Genomic DNA, 22,991 nt, shown 5'->3' on the forward strand with positions numbered 1-22,991 from the left:
GATAAACTAGATGCCACCTTATTCAACCTCCATTTCCGACCCCTTCCCCCGCTTAGCCTGCACCCAAGCAACAAAGTCATCCAGCGCACCAGGCCAAGCCCCATCAGGACTCCACCAGCCCATCTCCTCATCCTCGAGACTCTTGCGCATGAACACCTCGACCTGCTCCCACAGATCCTTATTAACAGGCTTTTTCCCGCGCTCTTCAAGGAACTCAATCCACCAATCCAGCCACGGCGTCGTGGCCGTGTTCCACGCCACGCCGCCATGATCAGTGGTGAAGAAGAGACGCCACTGCTCGGCGGCGATTTCGAATTGCAAGTTACGCTGTCCTTGCATTCGTGAGAGTGGGAATGCGTATCTGTAGACTCGTCGGAAGATGGATGGATCTTGTGGGATTCGCTCCCGGAGGAGCTTGGCGTGCGCTTGCATTTTTGGTATGATGTCGCAGCTTGTGGATTGTTAGATTGGATGGAATATGATTTGGGGATGTTGGGGTTTGAGTTGAAGGGGGTCTCCATCAACGAATTTGCACTTACCCAACTCCCAGCCATCCTTCTCTCCATCCTTCGCGGGTGAACTCGCCCATCGATGGTGATTTGAGGAGCTCGGCGATGGCTAGACAGGTTACTTCGTCGAGCTCGACATTCAGATCACCGAGGAACTCTATTGCTCGTGTGATACCGATGGTATCTGGGCTGTCGACTGGGTCATCTGTGGAGGCGTGAGTATTTCCGGTATCAAAAGCACCTGTTCAGGGTGGGTAAGTACCTCGGTAGTGGTCGAAGGTCTTTGTAAGTTCTGAGGTTATAATTGCGGAGTTGCCAGACGCAGCGGCGAAGAAACTATTTCAGCGACAAAATTAGCTTTGAGGTGTTTCAAGCGTAGGCCATGTATGATTCCGCTGGAACAAGATGGTTGGGTATATTGTCATGGGGCTAGGGAATGGCAAGCACTTCTTCTTCGTCTTCTTAATTCGAGGCATTTGGGATGATGACTGATGCAGTAGGAAACCAAGAATTTCTCCAAGTTGGGCTTGGGCAAGCCCTGAGAAGAGAAGAACAGATGTTGAAGCTTTGATGCTCTAGCTATCTGTTGGCATCTTGGACTCAACACCACATGTCCAGGCAAGGGTTGGAGACAAATGAAACCAAGATACACCAAAATTTTGACATAAGTGTGATGACAAGCACTTACGCATCAAGCGCTGGAGGTAAACTCCAACCACATGCTTTAAGGAACTATATCAGAAAGTTAGTCTGTTGATCCACGTGATCGGACAGAAGCGTCTTAAGATGTTGAAACATATCGCCTAGGGAAGAATATGTCAGAAAAGCATGCAAGTTACTCACTTTAATAGCAACTGAGTCTTTAGTCTGTGTGCAGCCGACAAACTCAGCGATTTGGTGTTTCTGGCTGGTTGTGTAGGGTGGCATGGTGGGGGGTTGGCAATATTTGTGCCCACTACGCGCAGGAGAAACGCAATAAGTGGTGGAAGCACGCTAGGGGATTGAAAGCGTGTGGTTTGTAATGCTGGGGTGAGAGAATTTCTGTTTGGCCTGGAAGATACGAAAAACACCAGGGCTACGAGGTCTGTAGTGAGTTCTCGTCCCGCGCCTTTCCAAGGTTGGATGCATCTGATGGCATCGTGCTGACTCATCGCATCTCCGAAAAGTCCTATATCAACTACAAGGGCTATACATTTCCATAGATAAACTTGGCATGACTATTGATTTTCATTATACATATTAGACATGGATTTGTGTGTATTCAGAGTATGTATTTTCATATAGTAACCATTACAGAGAAGTTGTTGGTCAATATTTGCCATCAATTCATCACATTAGAAGCAATGAGCACAGGATTCGATGGTACAAAGTACAATCAACTTTTGTAAGATCAAATAGATCAGGTGAAACTCCCAAACGCCTTTTGCGAGGTGCAAATATGTAAGATTCAGTGTCGTGTCGAAGTTGCTTAGGTTGTGAACAAGGTATCCTCCTAGTATAGATATTAGCAATTTGGTCCTTGAGAATTTGAAGATAGACCCGACTCACCTCTCTAAGGTACTCTCCTGCATCGGCCTGTTCATTTGGGTTAGCTAATGTAAGTAAGAGCACAGAGCTAAGTTCCACCTACCTGGCGATGGACCGCGATACTAGTAGGGTCCAATTTTGCGATCTGCGCGGATGACCTTGCTGTGACTCCGAATCCCAGGGCGACATCGTTGGAGTCCATAATGACAACTCCTGCATTTTCTGGGACATCTTCACTGAAACGAGCCACATGGGCTTTTAGAACTGAACCGCCATAGAGCAGAGGCTAAAACTTGTTAGCAACGGCCCACGCATACCCTACTGGAAATTGGAATATCAAGCTTACCATCACTCCGTTTGCTTTGATCCAGACCTGTACCAGAGATATAGAGTTAGCATGATGTCTTGTTGCAATGCTTATATTGTTATACATACCTTGTACCGGGCGTGTTGCGCCAGGAGATCCAGAGCTGTCAGGTTGATGCGGAACTTGCCCGTCTGCCAGCATGTTAGCATGACTGACTAGAATAACAGCAGAGCCAATCGTAACGAACCTTAGTAAACTTCCCTATCATTGTGCCGCAGCTCAGCAAATTTTCGCGAGGGAATGAAACGCTCAAGTTGGCAATTTCCTTGTTCACGTAGTAAACCCGGGATCCTTGCAAGCGGAAAACACTCATAGATCCATCTTCAGCCGGGGTAATAAGAGAATTGAGACTGCGGCCGGTGTAGGAAGCTAGCTTCGTGAAGAGCGTCCGTGTCTCTTCCTAAAAGAGGCATGAGTTAGTCGAAGTAATCAATGCTCATCGTACTAGTACGCACTTCTGTGAGGGATCTCATATTGTCGGATATGAAGCTGAGGATATGGCAAAAAGGTTGAGTAGCAACGAGCTTGTATTGACGAGAAGTGAGGAACAAGAAAAAAACTAAAGTCGGGCAATATCTCACCGCCAAGAACCGGACCTGAAACTTATAGCGACGGAGCGGACATGAAGAGCCAATCAGAGCACCAATTTTCTTTCCGCCTAGAATTTTCTGGACCGCCTTTTCACTCTAAAGATCTTTTTTGCTATTCTCCGCAAATTTCACCGTCAATCCCCAAATCTCCAATTACAAAATGGCGCGTGGCCCGGAAGTGAAGCGGAGACGATTGAGTCCTCCAGCGGATGTTGAGGACTCTTCATCGCGCTCCAAAGCCGAAGAGTGGGATGTTGAGCAAGACTACGAACGCCGCCCGCGCAAACACACCAAGAAAGCCGGCGAGAACGCACGATTGCCAATCAAGACCTCTGAAGGCTTTGTTCAGGCTGAAGTACAGCCTGAAGACCAGAGCGAGGAAACCGACAGCTTCCTGGGTACCGATGACGATGATGATGAGGATGGCTCCGAGGGTGAGGAGGACAGAGAAGAACCCGAGGAAGAAGCACCCAAGATCCCGGTGAAGTTACAAATCTTGCAGGCAAAGGAGGAGCTTGCGAAGATGGCAACCCTGATCAATGAGGATCCCGAGGAGCACATCTCTCTGTTCAAGACAATGGCCGAGATGGTGTCGAAAAAATCCACACCTATCACGGTTAAGAAACTGGCTCTGGCCTCACAAGCGGCTATCTACAAGGATGTCATCCCAGGATACCGTATTCGTCCTCTAAGCGAAGAAGACCAGACTGGAAGGGTATCAAAAGAAGTGCGGAAGCTCCGAGACTTCGAACAGTCCCTTGTGTCAGGATATCGAGCCTACGTTCAGAAGCTTGCTACGCTTGTAAAGCCGGCTAAAGGAGATAACCCCACTGATGCTGGACTGAGGAGCTTCGCGATTTCAATGGCATGCACTATGCTCTTGGCCGTGCCACACTTCAATTTCCGCAGTGAGCTTCTGAAGATTTTGGTTAACCGCCTTGCACGGAGACAGGTTGATGCCGACTATGTCAAGTGCCGCGAAACTATGGAGGAGGTTTTCGCCAAAGATGACGATGGAACCGTTTCCCTCGAAGCTGTTCGTCTGCTAGCAAAGATGTTGAAGGCCAGAGACTTCCACATTCACCCCAGTGTCTTGGACACATTCCTCCATCTTCGTTTGCTCGGCGAGTTCCACTTGAAGGCATCCCGAGACCGTGTTGACCGGGAAGAAGAAGAAGCCCCCCAAGGAAAGAAGCAAAAGCAAAAGCGCGAATTCCGCACGAAGCGAGAGCGCAAGATTCACAAGGAGCGGAAGGAAGTCGAGAAGGATATGCGACAAGCAGACGCAGTTGTATCGCACGAACAAAGAGACAAGAACCAGGCCGAAACACTAAAGCTTGTGTTCGGACTCTATTTCCGCATTCTCAAGCTCCGCATTCCCGCATTGATGGGTCCTGTACTGGAGGGTCTGGCCAAATACGCCCACCTTATTAACCAGGACTTCTTTGGTGATTTGCTCGAGGCTCTGAAAGACCTAATCAACCACGCAGAGCGCGAGGAAATGGGCGTGGAAGGCGACCAGGAAGTCGTCAACGAGGAAGACGACGAAGACGAAGACAATTTCACAATTGCCGAAAGCGCAGCCCGCGACGCTCGCCGAAGGACGCTACTCTGCACCGTGACTGCATTCGCCCTTCTAGAAGGCCAAGAAGTCAGCAAAGCAGCCGCAGGTCTCCACCTCGACCTGAACTTCTTCATCAAGCACCTCTACCGATCCCTCTACTCCCTCTCCATGAACCCAGACGTCGAGTTCAACCCCGACACAGCCCTCCGCCTCCCCGACCCCAACTCCTCCACAGAAGGCAAACAACTCTCCGAGTCCCGCTCCAAGAACAAGGTCAACTTCCAGACCCCAATGGTTCTCCTCCTTCGCTGTTTGCAGCCAACCCTGCTATCCCGCGCACACGGCAATCCGCCCCCAAGCCGACTTGCCAGTTTCTCCAAGCGTCTCATGACGACCTCCCTCCAGCTGCCGGAGAAGTCTGCCCTTGCGACTCTTACGCTCATGAACCAGGTCTCGAAATATCATGGTCGTCGTATCTCTTCGCTGTGGCATACGGAGGAGCGCAAGGGTGATGGTGTGTTCAATGCTTATGCTGCTGATATTGAAGCTACCAATGTCTTTGCTGGTTCGGTGTGGGAGGGTGAGCTGTTGCGTCTGCATTACTGTCCACAGGTGCGAGAGTCGGCGGTCGAGATTGAAAAGATGATGATGTCCTCTTCTAAGTAAATACTGTTTTGATTAATTTTACATGCACATTCAGCTACAATCTACACTTCTTGGGAATTGTAATCAAACATGTTCATTGACATGCTAATATAACAACAAAATCTAACAAATCTGGCCCCATGTCCTTCAAATCCAACAAAGATGAGAACTTGTACACTGTTTTCTTTTTTCTTTTTTTCCTTTTTCTTAGGTACTTTTTTTTGTGAGGGTTTTCGTTTTAAATTTTTTTTTGGTTTTTCTTTCCTGTGTAGTTGCATATTTTTGAGTACTGGACTTGCTCGCCTACTTGCGAGTCATTCTTTCCAGACTCATTGGTGGACACGGGGCCCTAAGACTCCTCGGTGCAGGTGGTAGGGGCTGTAGGAATATCCTCCGCGTTCATCTCACTGAACTGTGGTCTGTACAGTGGGTGAATGTGGCCGAGGGGGATATTGGGCGCATCGCGGACAGCATCGAGAGGCAGGATGATCCCGTGGGGGACCGGGGGGACAGGAGGGACCGTCTCTTCCTCGGTGGTGGCGGTCTGGTTCGCAACAGTGGAGCCGGAGGACCCGCTGGAAGACTTCTTTGAACTCTTCTTCTTCTTCGAACGTCGTGGGATGGAACTCTGTTTCACGGTGGACGATCCTGGCGGAGTGATTGTTGCTGATCCGGTGACTGATGCTGGCGGAGTAGCTGATGCTGGAGCAGTGATCTTTACTTGCGGAATGGTATTTGCTTGCGGGGCGCTCTTTACTGCAGGAGTGTTCTTTGCTGGGGCAGCGGCTTTCGCTGGTGGAATTGCTGTAGACTCCGAGGAGGCAAGAGTTCTCAGGGTACCAGTGGGTGGAACGGTGTCGCGTGCAGGCAAAGGGGTGGGTGGAAGAATATTTGCCACATCTTCAGAAACTTTAAGACCGTTCTCTTGTTGCAAGACTCTGAGAGCAATCTGAGTACGAATGAGCATTTGTCTCAAGTAGGTGATCTGCGCTCCCTGATCGACAGTTTGATCCCCAATGTCTTGAATATCTTCGTCGATCTCTTTGTTCTTGCGTCGCTGGTAGACCACGAATGGTTCTGCGGTGTTGTCATAGATTCCAGTGAGACACATGTCGACTTTAGCACTCAGGTCATTGACAGTCGAGGTGAGTCCGTTGATTTCGAGTCGCATTTCGTGAATCTGCTCCTTGGTGTCATTCACGTCACGCTTGGCATTGGTAATTTCGATAGATATCTCGGACTCGCGCTCAAACTGGGCATCCATTTGGTCCTGGACATAGTCTCGAGTCAGGATAACAAAGTCATCAACTTTCTGTCCGAGCTTGTCGATATCATCGATCTTCTTTGTGAGTCGCTTGAAGTCTGTGTCATATTTGTACTGGAGAGACCGAACAGCCTCAGGAAGATCCTTGAGGGTCAAGCTCGAACGGTGAATAGTAGGACTGCTAGCGGTGGAACTGGCACCCGTAGTACGCTGCTCCATTGGACTGAGGCTGGAACGGCGCATGCCATCCTTTCGGAAGATGGGTGTACGAGGACTGGGTGTGCGTGGGTCGTATCTGTTGGAGGGAGACACGGGGAGTGGCTTGTTGTTGCCCTCCGGAACATTGGAGCTGTCAGCCATCTTGGGTGGAGATGGCGGAGCAGAAGAGGAGCGAGGTTTGATTTGGGGAACAACGAGGTTGCCAGGTCGATTTTTCAGGATTGAGGCAGGGATAGGAGGAACAGGAGGGATGGAAGAGGAACGGAGGGAAGAGCGAAGAGAGTGAGGGCGAGGGTGGGAGGAAGAGGGGACAGAGGGGACAGAGGGGACAGAAGGGACAGAGGGGGCAGGGGCAGAGATTTTTGTTTTGCGTTGGGCGAACGCATTACGCTTGTCATGTGAAGGTGCAGGCAACTGGTCCAGGGACTGCGCACTACTACCTGCAACACTCGTCGAAGGCAAACCAACCTTAGGGTTGGTCGATTTGGCAGGCACAGGCACCGGGACTGTAGTAACAGTCACGTCAGAACGAGGAGATGCCAGTGGGTTGCACATGTCGGGCTCTTCGAAGTGTACGCGCTGGGAGAGGGTGCTGCGGCGAGAATGAGACGAGGTCGCAGAGGAGGGCGTCTCAGGCCGGCCAGTACGGCCGCGGGGACCTTCCGAATCGGTATCTATAAGAACATCCAGTCAGTGACCCATCCTAACCCTTATTGCTTTGAACTGAACTGGAAGTGAAAGCCATCAATTGACCATGTGAGACCAAAGTGATAGATATCTCTCATGTTTTTGAGTATATCTCTTTCCATTCTTTCTTTCGGGGCATAGCCTATAGGCAAAAGAATAGTTCCTTTGCCCGTAGGACCTGCTTCCATAGAAAGGGCCGCCATATAAAGGGGGTTGCTTGTACAGATCCAAGTAGATCCGATCACCAGGAAGCAATCCCAATGCCAAAGAAAGACCTGATTCAAAAGAATCATGTCCATTTCTATAGCAAGGGAGCCAATTCCCAGGAGCCAAGCTGAGGTCCGACTCTGCAGGCAGAATGGCTCAATCTCATAGCAAGGGAGCCGATTCCAAAGAGCCAAGCCCAAAGAAAGAAGCCCAATTCTGCAAACAGAATGGCTCAATCTCTCAACAAAGGACCCGATTCTCCAGAGCCAGGCTCAGTCACATTGAAAAGACCGGGTTACCAGGAGCCAAAGCTCAGTCCCATGGAGAAGAAACCTGATTCCCAGGAACCAGACTCAGTCTCGTAGGGAGAGACTTGAGTCTGGAGGAAAGGCCAGTTCCATGGTGTACTCGGTCGAACGAGGCCCGAGCACCGAAAGAGACACTCCATGAGGCTGAAAGGGGATGAATGCTTGACAACTGAAAGAATGATACTAACCTTGACTTTTTCTCGCCATGTCTTCTGATATTCTTTGAAGAAAAAGATGCGAGTTGTGATGGTTGGGAGAAAAAAAGAAGAAGAGGGACGCGTGTGGCAATAACAAGACGAAGAAACCGTGTCGAAGAGAAGGGTCCAACAACACTTAGCACGTGCCCCAGGGTTCATGGTGACAGCCATCATTGACCACCCCAAAGGGAAACTAGGACTGCCTGCTCAGCATATGGCTCATATTCCCAACATCGAAGGAACGATCCATCTGGGCAACCTATGGCCGAGGTTATCTGCGTTTGCAGACTCTCCACCCACATTATATTGAGTATACGAACAGCCATCACACTAGGAAAGCAAGGAAAACCCGAAAGGAATGCAAGAAGAACCATATTCCTTCATGAAGAAATTGGCAAAGTTATATACAAATCTTTACCATAGTTACACTAACACAAAGGCCAGCAAGATACAGCATCGTAAGAACAAAGAAAGTCCTACAGATGCAATAAAACACACAAAGAAGCCAAAAGATTACTGGCAAACAAGCGCAAAGAAACAAGTATAAAGAATGTTATAAGTATAAGTTATTCATCAAATTCATGTCATTAAGTATACTGGATACATAGCAAGTCAGACAGATCCATCAAGAGCAGCCGGCCATGCCAACACCAACATAGCATTGGAGACAACAAAAGGAAATCATTAACCATAAGAAAAATCAAAATCAAATCAAGACGCAATGGAATTCGTAAATATGAAGCAGAAACAGATAATACAGGGGAATAAAGTCGGCGAGCGGAACGAAATGGCCCGGAGTTTTATACTTCGTGATGCCACGCACTTTCGTAATGCCACGGATATAGTTGCTCGAAGTTCCAAGGGCTCGTGTCGGCACGTGATCGCACGTGACTATCGCAGGGTACCGTCTCTGGCAGTAGTACCAACATTGGCGTCTCACTTGTCTGAAAAACGCCAGAAAATTGCAACGATGGGCATGACAAAAATCGCAATCCAAAACAAACTGCTGATCAATCAGTCAGTTAATTAGTTTGAAAGCAGATTATGCGTGATGACCACGATTTTCTTCGATAGTAGCACCCAAGGAAATAAAGACAACTGGCTAGAAGGCAAAGCACAGGAAAACACAAGATTCAATCTAATTGGACGAGGACTTTCCACGACGGAAAGGTGAAAAGATGGCTCCAAAGAAATTCACAAAGACAGTGCGCAAGATTGCTTTGAGCCAGCTGTCAGGTGCACCATTTAGAGAAACAGCAGTCACTGACCGGTTCTGGCTCGCTGGACGAGCATCTTCATCATTATCCTTGGGAGTAAGAGTGCTATCGGCAGCAGGCTTGGCGTCGGACACATTGGCAGCCGGTTCGGTGGTTCCCTTGCTGGCCTCGGCGGCAGGCTGGGACTCGGCGACACTCTCGACTGTTGGCTGCTGGGTAGCTGTAGACAGTTGGTCTGTAGACGGTTGGTTGAGTTTGCTGAGGAGGGCTTCACGGTCGCCAGCGAGTGCTGCAAGAGCGGGATCAGTTTCGAACGATACGGCAGATTGCTGGTATGAAAGATAGAACGGTGTTGGCTTACCGTCAGCGGGCTGGGCATCTGCTGCGGAAACCTGGGGCTGGTTTTCAGCCTTAGTAACGGGTTCCTTGTCTGCATCGGTAGGTAGGGGGTCCTTCTGATCCTTCGAGGTCTCAGCTGTAGTCTCGGAGTCCTTGTGAGCAAGAGCGGCCACGCCAGCACCAGCAAGGGCGGCAGCGGCAACGCCAGCAGCGCCGGCACCAAGAAGTTCAGCACTGGTGCTAGTATCCTTGGTAGAAGTTTCGTCAGAAGCGGAGGCAACGGTCTCTTCCTGCTTAGTTTCAACATCAGTGGTGGAGGGCTGAATTGCCTCCTTCACATCGGATGTCTCAGCCACCACCTCGGGCTCCTCTGTGCTGGTAATGGGCTCAGGAATGGCGGCAACTTCAGTCTCGGCGGTTTCGACCTTCGAGGGTTCCTCGGTTGCAACAACGGTCTCCTCGACAACCTCAGCAACAGCTGGGGCTTCGGCTGCGGCCTCCTCAGCAACCATGGCGGGCTGCTCAATGGCAACATCCTCGGCCACGGTTGTCTCGGGCTCGAGCTCCTTGGTAGACTCCTCCACTGGAGCTGCCTCGGGGATTTTCTCCGCGGGGGCAGCAGCTTCGACGGGCTCCTCAACCTTGACAGGATCTGCGGCAATCTGCTCCTCCACAACTGGTGCCTCAACAACCTCGGTAGCTTGGATGGTGGGCTCGACAGTGGCGGGCTCCTTCACATCCTCAGCCTTCTCGGTAGTTGGTGCCTCAGCGGCAGTTTCTTCGACGTGTGCCACCTCGGAAGTCTGTTCGGAAACAGGCTCAGGAGTTGACTCGGCTACGGTTTCGATAACGGCAGCAGGTTCATCGATAGTCTTTTCCTCAACAGCGGGAGTTTCAGCAACAACGGGCTCGGCGATAACAGCCTCGACCTCAGCCGCAGGGCCAGGAGCGGCAGCAACTTCAACAGTCTCTGCAACAGTCTCTGCAACAGTGACTGGCTCCTCAATGGTCTTTTCTTCGACAGCGGGAGTTTCAGCAACAGCAGGCTCAGCAGTGACAGCCTCAACCTCAGGAATGGCAGCAACTTCAACGGTCTCTGCGACTGTGACTGGCTCATCCACAACCTTCTCTTCGGCGGCAGCAGGCTCAGCGGCTTGAGAAACAGGCTCTTCAACGGCGACAGTCTCAATCTGTTCAGCAACAACTGGCTCGGCAACAGCTTCGGCCTCAGGCTGCTTCTCCTCGACCTTCTCGGCCTCGTCCGCAATAACATCAGCAATGACAGGATCCTCGGTCTTAATGGGCTCCTCGACGGCAAGTTCCTTAGCAGGCTCTTCGACGGGAGTTTCTTCAACAACGGGAGCAACCTCGACAACCGGCTCTGGGGCAGAGGTCTCAGCAACGGGCTCCTCAACAGCCTTGTCAGCCACGGGCTCTTCGGTGGTCTGTTCAGTTACCTCCTCAGCCTTGGTAGCTTCAGGCTGCTCAGTAGCGACTTCCTTGGCAGTCTCGGCGGGGATAGCCTCCTCCACTGATTCTTGCACAGACTCAGTAGCAGCAGCGTTTTCCTCGACAATAGCGGCGGCCGCCTGAGGAACAGCGGGAGACTCCTCAGTGACATGAGCAGCCGCAGCTGCAGCGGGAATGGCGGCAACTTCGGCGGCCTCAGGAACAGCAGCAGTCTCAATGGCAGCGGGTTCGGCGGTCTCAGCGACAACGGCGGACTCCTCAGGAGTCACGTCCTTGGCGTTTTCGGCGTTTTCGGCCACAGGTTCTTCCACAACTGGTTCCTCTGGCACAGCCTTTTCGGTAGTCTCTTGGACAGGCTCAACCTCAGCAGGCTTCTGGGCTTCCTCAGTAGTAGCCTCCTCGGCGACAACGGCGGCAGGCTCTTCAATTACTTCAGCAGCGGGCTCAGTGACAGTCTCAGCAGCAGCAACCTCAGAAGGCTCGACAGCAGATTCCTTAGCAGCATCAGCAGTCTGCTCGGGAACAGACTCGACAACCTCAGCGTCCTTGGCTGGCTCAGCAGCCAATTCCTCAGTGACAGGCTGCTCAACAGGAGCCTCCTCGGCCACCTCCTTGGTGGGCTCAGAGACGACTTCCTCCTTGGGCTCGGAAACCTCGGCAGTTGGCTCCTCAACAGGTGCCTCTGTAGCAATCTCTGAAACGGCCGCGGTGGTGTCAGCGCTGTTCTCAGCCTCTGCCTCCACAATCGGTTCCTCGACAGCCTTCTCGGTTACTGGCTCCTCGGCAGGCTTGAAATCTTCCACGGCTGCTTCGGTGGCGGGGGTCTCCTGGACGGTTTCGGGAACAGCCTCGACGGTCTTAGATTCCTCCACAGCGGGAGTTTCTTCGACGACAGGCTCTGCGGTGGTCTCAGTAATAGCCTCGACAGTCTTGGGTTCCTCCACAGCAGCTTCAGCGGCGGGAGTCTCCTCAACAGCGGGTTCAGCGACGGTTTCGGCAACGGCCTCGGCGGGCTTCGACTCTTCCGTGGCGGATTCGGTGATGGGCTCTTCCTTGGAAATAGGCTCAGCAGCCTCCTCAGCCTTGGATTCCTCAGCCGCGGGCGTCTCCTGGACGATTTCAGGAGCAGCCTCGACGGGCTTTGACTCTTCCACGGCAGCTTCAACGGCAGGAGTGTCCTCAACGATAGGCTCTGCGACGGTTTCAGGAGCGGCCTCGACGGCCTTTTCCTCAGTAGCAGGCTTCTCCTCGGTGGTAGGCTCAGCAACCTTGACAGCCTTGGATTCTTCCGCAGCGGGAGTATCAGAAACGGCCTCGATATTCTTTTCTTCAGCGGCAGGCTTAGCAGCCTCCTCAGCCTTGGGTTCTTCCACAGCCGGAGTCTCTGCGACAGCCTCAGGAGCAGCCTCGACCGCCTTTTCCTCGGTGATAGGCTCAGCGACCTCCTCAGCCTTGGATTCCTCAACAGAGGGTGTCTCCTGAGTGATTTCAGGAACAACCTCCTCAGTCTTAGATTCCTCCGCAGCGGGAGTTTCAGAAACGGCCTCGGCAACCTTTTCTTCGGTAGCAGGCTCAGCAACCTCCTCGGCCTTGGATTCTTCCACGGCAGGAGTCTCCGCGACAGGCTCAGGAGCGGCCTCGACGAGCTTGGATTCTTCCACAACAGCTTCAGCGGCGGGAGTCTCTTCGGCGACTGTCTCGGGGACGACCTCAGCGGCCTTCTCTTCTGTGGCGGCTTCTGTAGCAGGCTTCGATTCCTCATCGGCGGGAGTCTCCTGGGCGATTTCAGGAACAGCTTCCTCGCTCTTGGGTTCTTCCACGGCGGGAGTTTCGGAAGCGGCCTCAACCTTTTCTTCAGTGGCAGGCTTAGTAACTTCCTCAACCTTAGATTCTTCCACGGCGGGAGTCTCTTCGACAGCCTCTGTGACAGCCTCAGGAGCGGCCTCGGCAGCCTTTTCCTCAGTGGCGGGCTTCTCCTCGGTGACTGGCTCGGAAACCTCAGCCTTAGATTCTTCGACGGCGGGGGTCTCCTGGGCGATTTCAGGAACAGCCTCTTCGGCCTTTGAATCTGCCACAGCCGGAGTCTCTTCGATAGTAGGCTCAGCGATAGTTTCGGAGACAGCCTCAACAGGCTTTGCTTCTTCCACAGCAGTTTCAGCGACAGGAGTCTCCTCAGCTACAGTCTCGGGGACAGCCTCGGTGGTCTTTTCTTCCGTGGCGGCCTCAGTGGTGGGCTCAGCAACCTCCTCAACAGCCTTAGGTTCCTCCACAGCAGTTTCAGCGGGAGTCTCTTCCTTGGCGGCCTCGGTGATTTCGGGAACGACCTCGGCAGTCTTCTCCTCCACAGCAGCTTCAGGGGTGGGCTCAGCAACCTCAGCCTTAGATTCTTCGACGGCGGGCGCCTCCTGAGTGGTTTCGGGAGCAGCCTCCACAACCTTTAATTCTTCTACGGCAGCTTCAGCGGCGGGAGTCTCTTCCTTGGCGGCTTCGGTGGTTTCAGGAACGACCTCGGGGATCTTTTCTTCCACGGCAGCTTCAGGAACAGCCTCGGCGGTCTTTGACTCCTCTTTAGTAGGCTCAACGATATCCTCCACAGCCTTGGATTCTTCCACGGCGGTTTCGGCAGCGGGCTGTTCGACGGTAGGCTCAGCGGCAGTTTCGGGAACGGCCTCGGTGGGCTTTTCTTCCACAGGCTTCTCCTCGGCGATAGGCTCAGCAACTTCCTCGGCGGCCTTGACTTCATCCGCGGCGGGAGTCTCTTCGACAATTGGCTCGGCGGCCTTTTCTTCCGTGGCAGCTTCAGTGGTGGGCTCAGTCTTCGATTCTTCTGTGATGGGCTCGGCGACCTTCTCAGCAGCTTCGGGTTCTTCAGCTGCAGGCTTCTCCTCGGCCACTACTTCGGCAACTGGCTCTTCAGTAGCTTCAGCAGGCTTTTCCTCAAGCACTGGTGCCTCGGTAGCATCGACAGCCTTCTCGGCCGGCTTCGACTCTTCCGTTGATTCAATTGCGGTCTTTTCCTCAACCACTGGCTCAGTGGCGGGTTCAGCCTCCTTGGAAGCTTCGACTGGTGCCGATTCCTCTACTGCAGGCTCTGCAGTTTGGGTCTCGGGGACGGCTGGAATCTCGGGGGTTTGCTCGGCAGCAATGGAGCTAATACTCTCCTGTTTCTTTTGCTGCTTCTTCTTTGCCTTCTTGGCCTTCTTCTTTTCCGCGGCGGTCATTGGGACCTCGGGCTGGGTTGAATCTTTGGATTGTTGTGTAGAGTCGGCTTCAACCAAGGTAGCGGTTGATTCGCTCAGATTAGCCTCACTTGCGCTTGCAGTGGACTTCTCATCTATGGATGAAATGGGCTCAACCGGAGCATCTGTGGGCAGCGCATGGCTTTCCGGGATAAGGGGCTCTTGCACGCTGGCCATGGTTTATTTCGTTTCAAATTCGTAATGTCGTAAAAGGATGATCGGTAGGGTATTAGGATGATGTTTCACAATTTGACCAGCAAAGATTTAACGCTAGATTTGTATCGTGTACAGAAAACACAAGCTCACAGAGCAATAGGGTGTGAAGATGGAGGAGGGGAAAAAGGCAGAAAAAAAAAATCTCAGCCCAAAGTACAAAAAAACCTCTGACGGCACAGCTCAGAGAGTGGGGAAACAGTTGGCATAGTGACCATATACATTACACCTTTCCTTTTTGGTCTTTTCGTCTTTCACTTGGAGCATCTTTCAAGCTTGACGCCCAATCGCTGTTCGTGCTTTTGGGCTCTTTCATCCGGATCTCCACTTCCAATATGCGGTGAAGCTGTATCGCCGAGGTTTATTGTTTGGCTTTTTTTTTTGACTTCTTATTCTTTCGAACATGTGCAACCGTACGATGTTCATGATGCTATCATCTATGTACTCTTTTTTCCCCTCTTCTGGTTGCACAAGATTCCAAAAGGCAACCCTGCCAACTTAACAGAAAAGAATTTGGGCGCTAAAAAACCTCAGACCCATTTGATAAACAGGCGCCAATAGGCAGGTCGCAAGGTCCTTATCCACCTGTCATATGGTTCTGAGTCATTATTGCAGTGATCTCCAAAATAAAAAAGGGTGTGGAGGTTCAATTTTCAATAGTCCCCCCATCCGTGGATTGGCTGATATTTCGCGCCTTTTTTTCTCTCTTGGGCCCATATATGCGGAACATCACGGATCTCCATATTATGTCATTTCTACAATTTCGGTTACTCCATACAGAGTAAACAGTACAACATATTCCGTATACAGAATACTATTCGGGAATTGCTCAAAACAATGAAAGCTCGTGCCTCACACTAGTAGCTCTCGTGCATTGCGTGCTGCGTGCGACCTCCTTAAGCTTGGACCCTCCCACAGAAGCCGCCATGTCCGGCTCAAAGTCCCATAACTGCAGCAATCTGCATCTGGGATCGTCTGCAGTTCCTACAATTTAGGAATCCTCATGGACTACCGTAGCTCCGTTCCACCGACTCATCTTCGACGCACTCCATGTGAAGCAGATATACCCTAGGCGGTGTGGTCGGCTTCCCGGTCCCGGAGCGGAATCCGCGGGACAGCCGTGAAGGGCAATTTAACAAAAGTCAAAAATAGCAGACGCTCGCTATACGGAGTAAAAGCTATATGATCATCTTATTCTTCCAACTACTAGAAGTCAGGAGTAGGCCAGATGTGGAAATTCTCGGATCATCTAGCTCAATATAGTTAAAAGGAGCCTACTTGCTCTTGATACTGATTTACCAATCTGGCCTAGTACGGCCGGGGACAGATAAGGATTGCTATGATGTAGGTACATAGACCAGGTAGTGGCTTAGCAAACCATGCTAGTGCAATTGACTTTTCTTTTGGTGCTCAATTCCCAATGGCTGCATTCTACCAAAAAGTTAGACGGATTAAAATTGAGGGTTAGTCTTACTCCCTCACTCAATTCAGGTTATAGAGGTTAGGAGCGGGGGAAAGAGCTTATGTATGCCTTGATTCAAAGAGCTCTACACTTACTACACTTATAGCAGGTGTCGCCATGTTCGCCAATACCAACCTCTTGAGCAAAGAGTTTATTTACCAGTGTCCATGTGTATACCAAGCCAACATAAATTAGTGCTTCTTCATGATGTTATGTGTTTATTAGGTAAGTGGCAACTTCCTATTTTGGCAGGTGCCCATGTGCCCACCTGGGTAGGTGCGATGCAGCCAGAAAATCAATGTTAATCATCGCCTTGGCGACATGATGCTTCTTAGATAGTGCAGATAATAACAGATAGCACTATTCTCCATCAGAGACACAATCAAATCCATAAAGCCTTAGGGCATGACCTGTAGAGAGTCAATGGATTCTAGGAAGTGCGGCTTCGGAGCTTGCTGGGTTGCAGGTTATCATTGGAGAATAAAAATAAAAAAGTCATCGCCCGGAGGCGATCCGGCAACTTGAGATCAAACGGCACTCAAGCTGAGGATGGACGGGGATCCACGTGGCATTGCGCCAATGTCGCCAACGACAACCGCTAGGCCAGATGCCCGCCCATCCACTCATTCCTACTAGGCGGTGCCATTTATCAGAGAAATCCCTACATAGTTATACATAGAAAAGTCCTCTGCATAGTTTATACTCTTTGCCACCTTCACGTATATCCAAAAAGACCACCCAAAAAGACATGAGAGGCCGCGTAGGCAACGGATACTTAGGATCAAGCCGTGAATTTTGAGAGTAGCGGCAAGATTATTCACATCGCTTTTATGTACGCTTGACGATCAGAGACTTAAGGGTATGATCGAGCTCCTACTTGTGAGACTCTGGCATTCCCCCGAGCACAACATATTATTGTTCTGACGGACGATGAAAACATTCTCGTCCATGGTATGGTGTTCCGGCTGTGGTTGTCATTCATGTGAGCCGATCCCGCATGAAGTGTTCGCAGTGGTTCTTGATAAACAATCATTTTTCACAGAGCTAGATTGCTTTTCGTTGTCCTTCATGACCTGCAAGACGACATGGGGCCATCGGGTATCAACCTCGTGAATGTTAGATATAGTTTAGGTATTCCTGAAGTCCCCAGGCGGCTTACCATCCTTGTGGTAGAGGAGGGACTTACTGACGATCATAAAAGAACTTTGACTGACAAGGAGCACCAGTCCTTGATGGGGATATCAATACCACCAGAATATCAGTCATAGTCGGATATGGGAAGTCCAGTATCTCCAAGAGCCTGAGGATTAAATGGTTGCTTAATCCCCATTAATCCTATCTCAAGAGCTATGCATCTTTCCTATACCAGCGGCAAGGTCTTCAATTCATGTTTTACTATCTCGTGCAACCGCAACGGTGTAATTGGTGCCACGGTGCATCGCAATGTCAAAGGTAAATCTCTTTTGGGTTGGTTCTGGTTAAAACATTCATTAATCTTGCGTCTAGACACTTCCTCAATAAATCAATCGCTTGAAAGAGTGCCCTCATACTCCCATAGGGGGTCAGGGTAGAGATCAGGAGGTAAGATCAGAAGGTACCGGAATCAGACTATTAGACCACATGCTTGCCATCTGACTATAACTGGATCCTTAAAAGGTGGAGACCGACCGCGAGGTAGGATTCCCCTTTTACTCGGAGAAGAATATACCGATGATTGCTTGTTGTGGAACTAGCGTGGTCTTATGGCTCCAATTAAAGGAGCCGAGGTCTAGGAAGGTTAATGTGTTGTTACGCTAAACCCAAATAGGTAAGACTAACCAGAAATGGAAATCCACTTGAAGAATGTCTGTGGGGTAGTTCAAGTATCAGGTACCCGTTTTCCCCTCATCTCCACCCTCACTACGGAGTATGTACAGGTACAAAGGTACCTATATAGGGGTAATCAATATTCTCCGAAAGTTGGAAGTTGAAGAGATTTTTATAAATGAAAGGTGATACGGAGTACAAAGGGAGTTAATGACATGTTCCACAAGTCAAAGGTCTAATGAACAAAATCAACACCGTGAAAATGAACTCCAGGCAACAGAGTTAATCATAACGGTATAAAAGTGGACTATGGCTTATATGACTTGCCTATAGGCGTGAACATACGGTGCCTACATACAGCCCTCAGATCAGCCCTATCCGGGGTCCAAGCGTTCAGCCCTACGAGAGTTTTTACACTTTCCCTCTCTAGAAAATCCCCAATACTTTATTCTGTCCTACATATCACTTCTCTCTCAAAAGAGACCGTATAATCCAAGTTTGACCATCTGATGTGAGAATGGCTGGCTATCCAAACCTGCCCTGATTGGTCAGAGTCAATTATTTTTGGTCAATCAACACTAAAATCACTACATCGCTCGTACCGAAGTATACAGGCTATCAGCCCTATGGTCATGGACACAATATGGCTTTCATTACTAGCAATTCCCTGTTTCTTCTTCCTTCTTCAACTCCTCTTCTCTCTAGCAATCTGGAGAGCCGCCGCTTGTGACCCTCCAGACTACGAAGAGCCGAAAAAGACCCGACGCAACAATGGTGGAGACTATCTTGACTCGAGTCGGCCACGCTTTCGCAAAGCTTTTACAAATTGATTTAGGTCCAACCCCTTCCTTGGTGAGAGATGAGACCAGAACGTATGGATATTACGAACACGAGCCCACTGTGGGCGACTGGTTTCGAGATCATACCCCCACCGCTCCTCAAGTTCATCGTTACATCTGGAGTCTCTTCCCTTTCCTTCATTGGATCGGGTATTATAACGCGCAATGGCTGGTTGGGGATCTCGTGGCAGGTGAGAATCCCCAGCGACTTAATGATATATAGAGACTAATCCCTCTGGGCAGGAATCACCGTTGGCGCCGTGGTCATTCCGCAGGGGATGGCATACGCTGAACTAGCCAATCTGCCTCCGGAATACGGTCTATACTCTTCATTCATGGGGGTCTCGATCTATTGGCTCTTTGCAACTTCCAAGGACATCACTATAGGTGTATGAATGATTCCTCGTTTTATTTTGGTTGAAAAGCTAACCCTCTCAGCCTGTGGCGGTCATGTCTACGCTCATGGGCTCAATCATCATCAAGGTTCAAGCCGTCCACCCCGAAATACCCCCACCAGTCCTTGCTTCCGCTCTGGCAATCATTTGCGGTGCGATCGTACTGTTCCTCGGATTACTTCGTCTTGGTTTCATCGTGGACTTCATCCCTCTTCCTGCTATCTCTGCTTTTATGACCGGTTCCACGATCAATGTTTGTGCTGGCCAACTAAAGACGGTTCTCGGGGAGAAGGCGCATTTCTCTACACGTGGAGCAACCTACAAGATCATCATTGATACGCTGAAGCATCTTCCATCCTCTCAGATGGACGCTGCTATGGGCCTTACAGCTTTGGCAATGTTATACGGCATACGGTCTGCTTGCAACTACGGAACGAGGAAGAAACCCCACAAGGCCAAAGTATTCTTCTTTTTGTCCACATTGCGAACTGCCTTCGTCATTCTTTTCTATACCATGATCAGCGCTGCGGTCAACCTTCATCGCCGGAATCACCCTGCCTTCAAGCTACTCGGTAATGTTCCCCGAGGGTTCAAGGCCGTGGGAGTTCCCAAAATGGATGTTTCAATTATCAAAGCATTTCTTGGTGAACTCCCTGCCGCTGTTGTTGTTCTGTTAATTGAGCACATTTCTATCTCGAAATCATTTGGCCGCGTCAACAATTATACGATCGACCCATCGCAGGAGTTTATTGCGATCGGCATATCAAACCTACTAGGTCCGTTCTTGGGTGCATACCCAGCTACAGGCTCATTCTCGCGAACTGCTATCAAAGCAAAGTGCGGCGTACGCACTCCCCTCGCAGGTGTGATCACTGCCGTTGTCGTCCTTCTTGCCATATATGCGCTGCCAGCATTGTTCTTCTTCATTCCCAAGTCGTCCTTGTCGGCCGTCATCATCCACGCAGTGGGTGATCTCGTTACACCGCCCCGTATCACCTATCAATTCTGGTGTGTATCTCCAATTGACGCACTCATCTTCTTCATGGGCGTTACCGTGATCATATTCTCAACTATCGAAGTCGGAATTTACTGCACAATCGGCGTATCACTGGCAGTACTCCTCTTCCGACTCGCCAAAGCCCGAGGCCAATTCCTCGGCTACGTCCAGGTCCAATCAGTCGTAGGTGATCATATCCTCAGCGTACCCCAGGAAGATCCAAGCACAGGATTCGAAGATGATACCGAGATGTCCAGAAGAATCTACCTCCCAATGGAACACGAAGGTGGCACAAACCCCCGAGTCAAGATCCACCAGCCAGCCCCCGGAGTCTTCATCTACAGAATATCCGAAGGGTTCAACTATCCCAATGCAAACCACTACACAGACCACCTAGTCAGTCACATCTTCAAAGAAACCCGACGCACAAACCCACAAGCATGGGAAACAACAGGCGACAGACCCTGGAACGACCCAGGCCCAATCCGCGCCAAACGCAAAATCCTCATGGCAGAAGAAGCACCCACTTCCCTACTCCCAACTCTCCGCGCCATAATCCTCGATTTCGCCGCCGTCAACAATGTAGACGTCACATCCGTGCAGAACCTCATCGACGTCCGCAACCAGCTAGACCGCTGGGCATCCCCAGACACTGTGCAGTGGCACTTCGCGCACATCCACAACAGATGGACGAAACATGCTCTCACAGCCGCTGGTTTCGGGCTCCCCGTCCTCTCGGAGGGGTCAGGTCCTCGATGGCAGAGGTCAATCTTTAACGTTGCGGAGATCCTAGATGACAGTCTACCTAGTTCAGTGTCTCAGTCTCATACCGAAGGGTCAGAGGACTGGTCGAAGGATCTAGAGACTGGCCTGAAATTGCAGGGGAGTAGTGCTTCCTCGTCGGTTATGGGTGTCTCTGGGGGTGAAATTCAGGTTGTGCGGACTGACCAGAAGGATGCGAAGGTTAATACTCATCGGCGCCGCGGTCAATCTGGTGTCGGTAATGGTGTGGCTGTCGTCGACGGAATTAATCGGCCTTTCTTCCATGTGGATCTGACTAGTGCGCTAAAGAGTGCTATGGCTGATTCTTAGGGGATGCATACGCTGGCAGGACAACCGTCCTTGGCTGGGTATATCGCTGGATGGCTGGTTTGCTTTCTTACTTTAACTAATACTTGCTCGCTGCTGGGGTCTTCCTAACTAGCTTTATATTCTTATCAAGGGATTATCCTCGTCTCAGAGACCTCTGAATCAAATGGATGAGACTAAGTAGGTCTTGCATTTTATCAATTCAATATCAAAGAGAATCGTACGTCGCTTATGCGGCCTTGTCATGTCTTTTGGTCGCCCTTTTATGTCTTTTATCCCTAGATATCTTGTCCTCTTCTCGGAGTTTCTAGATAGACACCGGAAAAAAGCGTTTTCAATATATAGCCTTTGATATATTTTAAGCTAAAATTTCGACTAAACAACTCTAACAGCATTTCCAATATACTAATTGACTACAAGTTTATTTGTCCTATCCGCCATAGCTTCTTTAGCTTTCTATTCACCGCAACTCTGCTAGAAAGTTTGCCTGGTGCTCGAGACTGGCGGTGTCCGATCTCGATTGCCTAGATCGAAGACTAGTCCTAATTGCGTCTAGTTGGTGGATGCTGACGATCTTATCTGTGTTGGTGGCTGAAGACCTCGAGGTCATGTGCAAAGCCCTCTCCGAGACACCAATCACCTACAATCACAATAATAACTAACGTAGATCGCATAAGAGATATAGTCGAGAGAATCATGTTGCAAGGATTTATGCATACCCCCAGTGCCATGGCAGTTGTTGATTAACAGGGCCGAGGGTAAACAAACCATCCGGTAATCATCACACCTCGATGGACTACATAAAGTAGTCCTTGCGATCAATCGATGCCGTGGGACGTGGTAGTTGCGTCTGCCTGAAAAGAGAGACTAACTCACTCGCAGGGAATAGAAAAATCACACTCAGAGTATCCTCCAGGGCTTGCTATCCGATGTGTCCACTAAGCAACAGCTCACGCATCCCTCAACGCGACCGCGATACCAGTATCCATCACTTTACAGAGCAAGACGGCAAGTCTACTACTACGCCCATCCTACATAACCATCTCGCTCCGCGCCTGAATCCTCGCTACCCAACCTCTCGTCCAACTAGATCTGCCAGTCTAGTGCACAGCATATCTGCAGTCTCTCGATGCGGCCGTAGATCTCCGATAGCGGAAAACGTCGAAGCCTACAATACACACAAGGGCCGGTCTACACAGTGCGGATCTGGCTCTAGCTCCGTCTGTGCAGGGGGCGGTGAATCTTGATAGCTGGGTATGTCGCGGACGGCGTGAGGCGTATCTGAGGCGCGCGGGCGTGGGGGTGGCTGCTTATGTAGACAAGATCGAGGCTGAAACGGGGTCTCCTTTTCCTTGCCGCGCTGCCCGCTTAGGGTGTGGTGCAGAGTTGAGGATCAGACTGCGTTGACCGAGGGACGAATGCAGACGGTGCGAGGGTTGGTGCTTTCGGGCAGATCCGGGGCGGGTGTAGAAGGGGCGTGTGCCTTGTTGCTGTTGATATTGTTCCCGGCGGATTATATGCCGGGGTTCACCGGCGTTTCTCGTTCTAGAGGGACGCGTTCGACTACGGAGAACACATTCGATGGGTGATTTGAGCACTGCGCGGGTTTTGAAATCCGTAGAGGCGGATATATTAGCGGAAGAATGGCTGTGAGATTATGTGTGCGCTGTCCAGCGCATCAGCTGTGACAGATAGCGCTGACGCTAGGCTCGTGATTGCATGTGTTCGTGCCGAGGGCGTGAGTACGGTTCAAGGGAAGAGATACAAGTTCTAACAAGCCGGGGGGGCACTTGGTCTTATGTTTGAATTGAGAGAGTGGATATAGTTTAAGAAAAAGAAAC

The 22,991-nt window shown here is 50.6% G+C and overlaps 6 protein-coding genes across 6 annotated transcripts; 2 read left to right on the forward strand and 4 right to left on the reverse strand.

The window, feature by feature from the left end:
• Nucleotides 1-18: 18 nt before the first annotated feature.
• Nucleotides 19-1,436, reverse strand: N7537_007027 (DCN1 family protein; the record flags this gene model as incomplete). Its single annotated transcript, XM_056898084.1, has 5 exons — nucleotides 19-451; nucleotides 540-714; nucleotides 772-845; nucleotides 1,198-1,241; nucleotides 1,353-1,436. 5 exons carry the CDS (start codon nucleotides 1,434-1,436, stop codon nucleotides 19-21), a joined length of 810 nt encoding a protein of 269 aa, XP_056753869.1.
• A 541-nt stretch (nucleotides 1,437-1,977) lies between these two features.
• On the reverse strand, nucleotides 1,978-2,876 carry N7537_007028 (ribosome biosynthesis protein NIP7; the record flags this gene model as incomplete). Its single annotated transcript, XM_056898085.1, has 7 exons — nucleotides 1,978-2,001; nucleotides 2,058-2,084; nucleotides 2,140-2,322; nucleotides 2,383-2,409; nucleotides 2,472-2,534; nucleotides 2,591-2,803; nucleotides 2,859-2,876. 7 exons carry the CDS (start codon nucleotides 2,874-2,876, stop codon nucleotides 1,978-1,980), a joined length of 555 nt encoding a protein of 184 aa, XP_056753870.1.
• Nucleotides 2,877-3,153: 277 nt separating this feature from the next.
• On the forward strand, nucleotides 3,154-5,223 carry N7537_007029 (nuclear export protein Noc3; the record flags this gene model as incomplete). Its single annotated transcript, XM_056898086.1, has 1 exon — nucleotides 3,154-5,223. The coding sequence occupies one exon, from the start codon at nucleotides 3,154-3,156 to the stop codon at nucleotides 5,221-5,223; it is 2,070 nt and encodes a 689-aa protein (XP_056753871.1).
• A 328-nt stretch (nucleotides 5,224-5,551) lies between these two features.
• Nucleotides 5,552-7,470, reverse strand: N7537_007030 (uncharacterized protein; the record flags this gene model as incomplete). Its single annotated transcript, XM_056898087.1, has 2 exons — nucleotides 5,552-7,359; nucleotides 7,410-7,470. The coding sequence occupies 2 exons, from the start codon at nucleotides 7,468-7,470 to the stop codon at nucleotides 5,552-5,554; spliced, it is 1,869 nt and encodes a 622-aa protein (XP_056753872.1).
• A 1,752-nt stretch (nucleotides 7,471-9,222) lies between these two features.
• N7537_007031 (PT repeat family protein) lies at nucleotides 9,223-14,526 on the reverse strand (the record flags this gene model as incomplete). Its single annotated transcript, XM_056898088.1, has 1 exon — nucleotides 9,223-14,526. The coding sequence occupies one exon, from the start codon at nucleotides 14,524-14,526 to the stop codon at nucleotides 9,223-9,225; it is 5,304 nt and encodes a 1,767-aa protein (XP_056753873.1).
• Nucleotides 14,527-18,601: 4,075 nt separating this feature from the next.
• N7537_007032 (SLC26/SulP family anion transporter) lies at nucleotides 18,602-21,153 on the forward strand (the record flags this gene model as incomplete). Its single annotated transcript, XM_056898089.1, has 3 exons — nucleotides 18,602-18,860; nucleotides 18,913-19,058; nucleotides 19,108-21,153. 3 exons carry the CDS (start codon nucleotides 18,602-18,604, stop codon nucleotides 21,151-21,153), a joined length of 2,451 nt encoding a protein of 816 aa, XP_056753874.1.
• Nucleotides 21,154-22,991: the final 1,838 nt, after the last annotated feature.

The sequence above is a fragment of the Penicillium hordei genome, assembly GCF_028827395.1.
Source record: "Penicillium hordei strain IBT 12815 chromosome Unknown utg000003l_segment0_segment0, whole genome shotgun sequence".
In the NCBI taxonomy this organism is placed as follows: Eukaryota; Fungi; Ascomycota; class Eurotiomycetes; order Eurotiales; family Aspergillaceae; genus Penicillium; species Penicillium hordei.